This window comes from Musa acuminata, chromosome BXJ1-1 (genome assembly GCF_036884655.1).
Source record: "Musa acuminata AAA Group cultivar baxijiao chromosome BXJ1-1, Cavendish_Baxijiao_AAA, whole genome shotgun sequence".
Lineage (NCBI taxonomy): Eukaryota > Viridiplantae > Streptophyta > Magnoliopsida > Zingiberales > Musaceae > Musa > Musa acuminata.
This window is the reverse complement of record NC_088327.1, coordinates 4,026,351-4,033,249: the sequence shown is the minus strand read 5'-3', so window position 1 is coordinate 4,033,249 and position 6,899 is coordinate 4,026,351. Positions and strand designations below refer to the sequence as shown.

Here is a 6,899-nt window from a genome sequence, read left to right as displayed (position 1 = left end):
AGAAGTAAGGTGGAGGCACGGCAACGAGGACAGTGATGAGGGGTCTTGCAGTACCTACAAGGATAATGACGAGGCCTCTATCGATAAGATGCAGGTGATGATAACGATACTGAGGAACCTCATGGGGCCTAATACGATTACGAACATGTTAATGTATCGAAGCATTTGCTCTTGTCTTACTCACGAAGTCTCTCGCTTGTAAATCATTCTTTACATTGATCCAAGATTGGTATCCTTATCAGGAGCATCATCTTACGGGGCATGATATAAGCATTTTTATTTTTTCAATAAAACTTCTTCAATAATTGTGATGAATCCAAAAAAATAGGGATTTTTCTACGGGAATAAATAAAAAAAAGATAATTTACGAGAATAAAGCTAAAATGTTTTAAGTCGTTCTGTGGATAAAAGAATATAAAAAAATTATAGATTTTTTGTGGAGAATTTACCCCTTAAAATATAAAATAAACTATTTCTCGAGTGCAAAAAGCAAAGGAAACTTCTTTTTATAGGAAAGCCCTTCTCGAAACATCGAGCGACGAGAATACAACATGAGTCACAGTTTAACTCACGAGTAGCGGATGTGGCACTCGCTGTGTTGGACGCAAACTCGAGTTGTGTCACGGATCAACGCGTCCGAAAACAACATCCGGTAGTGGTAGTTCCTTTGTTGGATTTCTAGGGCTTCTTTCTCCTTTCCCCCTCCTCTCTCTCTCTCCTCTCAGGTTTCCTCCGTGTGGCCTTCGATCTCGTCGTGGATCCTGTCAATTGATGGTGGAGTCCGTCGGGACGGGAGGGCGCGATGTACGGATTTGAGGCGCTGACGTTCAACATCCATGGCGGGTACCTGGAGGCCATCGTCCGCGGCCACCGGTCGGGCCTCCTCACCGCCGCCGACTACAACAACCTCTGCCAGTGCGAGACCCTCGACGACATCAAGATGCATCTCTCCGCCACCGAATACGGCCCCTACCTCCAGAACGGTGCGTTGGATGTGGGCTTCTTCCCATCCCATCTCACGTTCTCTCTTCCGTCTCCTCTCCCGATTCAGTTCGCCCACAGATTTCCTTCACGCATCATTTGATTCATCATTTTCCAGTAGAAAGTTATAATTTTGGGCGTGTTTGACGAAGACGGACGATCTGTGCTGCGTAGGAATTTAGTTTTATGCCCAGAGGGCGAGACCATACTAAGGGTTCCCTTATATCGGGGTAAATTCTTATATTTCTGGTTCAGATCTGTGCCAGTGATGAGGGATTTTGCAGTAAACTGTGAACAAAATGGCCTTTTTTTTCTCTTTAAATTTATTTTAGCAATTTTGCAATTATCCCGAAGAACTTGTGGTCCGTAAAGGTGATGATTCCACCTTAGGATATGACTTTTTTTTTTACGGTAGGTGATCCAGAGTTATTTTCTGGCACGTGATGTGTTCACTTGCAATATCGATTACCATTATACGTGAAAAAGCATTTGTAGGGCTTGTAGGGTATCTTCATGATTATAAGCAAGGCAAGAATCTTTGCTTTGAACATGTTCGTAAGTGCTGAGGAGAGAGACCTTTACACATCAGCTGCCAACTGGTTAGTTCTGAACTCATTAGTGGCTGTTATCCTTGATCAAGGTTTACTTGAGCCCGAGGTGTTGGTGCTGTGTGCATGCCCATGGTCACTAGAGCATCAACATGCTACATGTATTGTATCATTTCGTAACAATCCATTACAATTGGAACAGTTTATCGTGTAAGGGCATATTTGGTCACATCCTCTTTTGTGGCTTTTACTTCTATTAACTTCCTTAGTATACTTTTTGTGACATGGATATCACTTTTATATATATATATATATATATATATATATATATATATATATATATATATATATATATTATAGGATTAAAAGGGCCATAGGATTATAGGGTATCACTTCTTAGAATTGTGGATTTTAAATTACAGTAGTTCTTATTGGATGTTTGTCATAAAACAAGCTATTTTGAAGTTTAAATTACATGTGAATTCAATCTTCCACACTACAAAAAAAATGGAGCTATGTGCAAGTCATGTAAAATTTATAGATATAGTGTGAAGTATGATGGTGATAATTTTCAAATAGGGAACGATTATAGGAAGAGCAAGACTCAAGGAAGCCTCACAAGATGTTTCTTATACAACATATGCTTCACGAGATTACATTGGATTGCTGGTCAATCATGGAACTTAGAATTTCGAGTGACAGGATTGATCATTTGGGGTATGGGAAGAGTCAAATGTATGCTCTTTATTCTTGTATGGAGAGAAAATATTTTAGCTTAAAACTTGTACCACAGTGAAGCAATCTTATAAGCCCTAAATAAAATAGTTTTGTATATGTAAAATCTTAAAAAAATTTAGGTTATAAGTTGCAAAAACTTGGCACTTTTTATGTCAAAAGTGTATGTGGATCATCCAACTTCTTAGATTCATGTCATTCTATCAGGGAAAAGAAAATGCTTATGTTGATATACCAAACTAATTAATATATTTCAGCTTCTTTATTACCTTTACTTTAATTATGTATTCCATGATCAAAATTTTCTTTTGAGTATATGGAAACATTGAGTTGAAAAAAAGACGCAGGTAATTGTAATATTCTCAACTCTCAACTGAATATTAAGTGATGCTTGGACAGATATCACCTCATATGCTTCATTTATAGCTTGTGCTATTTACATGTACTTGTTGTTTCTTTGTTTTTAAGTTTACATTTATTTTTATCAATCATCTTATATAAGACCTTTAATTACTTGCAGAGCCATCTCCTTTACATACAACCACGATTGTGGAGAAATGTACTCTTAAACTGGTAGATGAGTACAAGCACATGTTGTGTCAAGCAACGGAGCCCTTGTCGACCTTCTTGGAGTATATAACGTACATGTCCACAATTTCACTGCAAGATTAATTAATTTTGAGTGAATTCAATACTATTTGTACCTTGATAAAAAAAAATCCCAGGTAAATCTATTATTCCTCACAGGTATGGTTATATGATTGACAATGTTGTCCTTATTGTCACTGGCACATTGCATGAGAGGGATGTTCAGGAACTATTGGAGAAATGTCATCCTTTGGGCATGTTTGACAGGTATGTCACTCAATCCTATCTAATGGCCATAATAATGTTAATGCATTGTGACCTCTATCATCTACTCTGCAGTATCGCAACACTTGCAGTCGCACAGAACATGCGTGAGCTTTACAGATTGGTTCTTGTTGACACACCATTGGCCCCATATTTCTCAGAGTGCATCACATCAGAGGTGCTAACATATTCAGTATTGCTCGTCCACTTTGGTTGTCTTGTAACATGCCAATCTTCGAGTACTTAAGAAACCCAATCTTCGGAGTACTTAAGAAACCAGTATGATTGCAAAATAGTATATAGGTTAGTTTTACTATTAAACTTGTTTTCACAATTCATGTCAGGACTTGGATGACATGAATATTGAAATTATGAGGAATACCTTATACAAGGCATACCTTGAGGATTTCTACAACTTCTGTCAGGTAAATAGTGATTATTATCTACAATTTTTTGTAGTGGAATATATAAGATCGCTTGCACTTAGCAGTAAGTATTTCTTTGAAATAGAAACTGGGTGGAGCAACTGCTGAGATCATGTCTGACCTTCTTGCCTTTGAAGCTGATAGAAGAGCTGTCAATATCACTATAAATAGGTGAGCCAAATGAACATTGCAGCTCTTTGAATGGTGAACATGCTGTTCCTTTTAATGATCCCCTTCAGTTTCATATATGGTTGGTAATTTTCTGATACTAGCACTTAACCTGCATAACAATATAATTTTTTTGGTAATTAAGTAAAACCTCTGCATCATTGGCCCAGAATTATAACATTGACATCTAGACTAGTATTGACACAAGTGTCTCAACATCCTTCTGCAACAGTGTGAAGGAATTTACTTTTAAATCACATATCACAAACACAACAGAACAAAGCATATACAGCACCTTATCTCAGCTGTTCCAGCAGTTCATCAGTTTAGGCTAGCAATCTCTAGTTCAGTGTGCAATTCTATATTCAGCACTAAATGATTTTGTGGTAAGGGTTAGTTTCTCCGGAGCGTGTTTCCAGCAATAAAACTGAGCAGAGTTATCTTCAGAATATCAGAGAGCAGCAGCTTTTTTCTCACACATGCACCCCCATCTGGGAGATAAACATATGTCTCCCAATCCTTAACTTTACAGATTTGACAAGAAAGACAGCAGTTATTAGTTTGAATGAATTTAATAATGGAATTCAAATCTGTTATTTAGAAATTCATAGAAAATAATTACAAAAAATCATCATCACTGGAATGTGTAGCTTCAAGAAATCAGGAAACAGAACAAGCAAAATAACCTTTCCATTTAGAGCCCCCACTTTCAATTTCTCAAGTTTCACCTTCCATATTCAATTGATGAAAGAAATACTGCTAAAATACTTTTTTTCCCACTAATCTGTGATCTGGCTTTGCAGCATTGGCACTGAATTAACTAGAGATGATCGTCGGAAGCTTTATTCAAATTTTGGATTGTTGTATGCATTCTGATCCTTTACCTTTGTATTTAGTTGTACGTGTAGATGTTGTTTGCTCTCATCTCATAGATTAACTTCTTTCTGTACAGATATCCATATGGTCATGAAGAACTTGCTCTCTGCGAGGACATTGACCAGGTAAACCAGATTATTTGCTTCTAGATTTGAATTTATATAAGGTCAACCATTGGCTTTACGAGCATTATATATTTTCTATCGTGAAGACATATTTCATCAATGACCAATTTAACACAAATAGGTACTGAAAAATATACAGACTATATGTTCTGTCGATTTGTTGCTCAACATTATTTTAAGGCATCACAAAGATGACAGATAAACACAACACTAGTGACAAGAGTGAATAAATACAACCACAATGTTTTTATGAGACTTTGAAAAAAAACATACAAAGGTAAGCATTTCATAAGATCACTACCAACAGAAAATATCATCAGACAAAATCATTAAGCATTAGGACTAAAATTAACTGGGGAGCTATTAGCATCTTTCCTTTATTAAACTGTCATTAAACTACGAATCATGAGAGCAATAGCAGAATAAGAACCTGATGAGTTAAATAGTGATCCCTACCATTGTGTTGTGTATCAGCCCTAAACTCCATGATAGGTAAGAAATGTTTGTTCTGATGAGTGGTAGTGATTTTAGTTGAGGATAAAATGATGACCATGTCAGTTGATTTGGAACTTTGACAAGTCAAACAATGATCTACAAGTACACTGTTAGGTTAGCTGGATGAAAACCTTAAAAGGTTTCACAAAAACAACAAAAATAAATTTAGTGAGCGATAGTTTGACTTGTAAGATTCCTCCCAATAGGCTTGATGACAGGAAAGTGTCCGTTCAACTGTCCCCAGATTCCTCTTGCTACTTTGTTAGACTGAATAGCAATTGGTCCAGGGAGAGAATTTATTTTTGTTATTTTTAAGGGTCTTTATCGTTATTTCTTTGCCTTTGTTTGGCACCATTTTAAGCCAAATTGAACGCATTGTTATGATAGATTACTCTAGGGTAATAATATTTGTATGATGATCTTGTTATAATTCTCATCTTGCATAGAAAAGTCAGAATTCTTTATTTTTGGAAGAGGTTGCAGAAGTGGGTCCTTGTAACATGTTGATCTTCGTATTGGTAATTCAGGTCCGTGGAGCAATGGAGAAATATCCTCCATATCAGTCAATTTTTGCCAAGATATCTTATGGAGAAAGTCAAATGCTGGACAAAGCATTTTATGAAGAGGAAGTGAAGAGACTCTGTTTGGCTTTTGAACAGCAGGTAATCATCAATTCATCATTGTTTAATTTATGTTTAGATGCTGTCATTACTGTAATTTTTGGGATTAACTTACATAACGATGCCTGATCGACTCTAGTAACACCGGTGTTGCAGTTTCACTATGCTGTTTTCTTTGCTTACATGAGACTGAGGGAGCAGGAAATAAGGAACCTGATGTGGATCTCCGAATGTGTGGCGCAGAATCAGAAATCCAGAATCCATGACAGTGTGGTCTTCATTTTCTGAGTGCTACATTTTGAAACCAAAACATAAACATGAATTCTGAGATGCCCCAATTATTTATTTTGATATTTGGATGTCCTCTTTCTCTGTTGTCTGTGGATCGTGTTATTCACCATTATAATAAATATGCCAATTACGTATGAGAATAAATCTGTAATAAGTAGACCTTGTAATCAAAATAGGGAGAGGTTCCCTGCAAAATGAAGTGGATGTAAAATTCAGCTGCTCCCAGTAGCTTCTATTTTTTTTATTTGCCGGCAAACTTTTATTTGAGAAGTGTTATGTTGAAGCAATGCTTGGGTATATATTCTTTGCCAAGTGTTATGGCACAGTTGTTTACAGTGTTCTTTTGTTTTTGTAGCGAGGAAAGCTTTATCACTGCTGAAGTGTTGGGTACGTCAATAGAAAACAGAATGTTCAAATTTGCTTCCCAAAACCCAGGGTAGTGGGTAGTCCTAGCCAGGGTTTTGAATACTGATTCGTATTGGCATATCGATATGTATTGATATATATCATCAGTATACTAGGGTGTACCATCAATATATCTTGGTAACGATCGAAATCTCAGATGGTATCAATCGATACGCTTCGGTATGAGTATTGATCGGTACACTTTGATACTAGTCAAGATGCTAGTACTGTCTGATAGAAGATGGTTTACGTATCCATATTCTTTCATATCGATCGAAACGGATCGATATTCTCTCGGATCGATGTGTACTGTCCGTATTGAACGGTACAGATCGAAATTGAGATGACACTTCTATATGGATGTCGTAGCTCAGCAGC

General features: G+C 36.8%; 1 protein-coding gene across 1 annotated transcript; it reads left to right on the top strand.

Annotated features, from left to right (window-relative positions):
- Window positions 1-560: 560 nt before the first annotated feature.
- LOC103988300 (V-type proton ATPase subunit d2) lies at window positions 561-6,360 on the top strand. The gene is made up of 10 exons (XM_009406851.3): window positions 561-983; window positions 2,785-2,905; window positions 3,012-3,119; window positions 3,192-3,294; window positions 3,461-3,541; window positions 3,627-3,712; window positions 4,513-4,572; window positions 4,662-4,710; window positions 5,733-5,867; window positions 5,982-6,360. Exons 1-10 carry the CDS (start codon window positions 803-805, stop codon window positions 6,111-6,113), a joined length of 1,056 nt encoding a protein of 351 aa, XP_009405126.1. The 5' UTR covers window positions 561-802; the 3' UTR covers window positions 6,114-6,360.
- The last annotated feature ends 539 nt before the right edge of the window (window positions 6,361-6,899 follow it).

Bases quoted from the DNA above. Each gene is read 5' to 3' on its own strand.
- LOC103988300 (XM_009406851.3), top strand. From the start codon at position 803: ATGTACGGATTTGAGGCGCTGACGTTCAACATCCATGGCGGGTACCTG. The intron at 3,295-3,460 runs GTGCTAACATAT...AATTCATGTCAG, and splicing joins CAGAGTGCATCACATCAGAG to GACTTGGATGACATGAATAT. The intron at 3,542-3,626 runs GTAAATAGTGAT...TCTTTGAAATAG, and splicing joins ATTTCTACAACTTCTGTCAG to AAACTGGGTGGAGCAACTGC.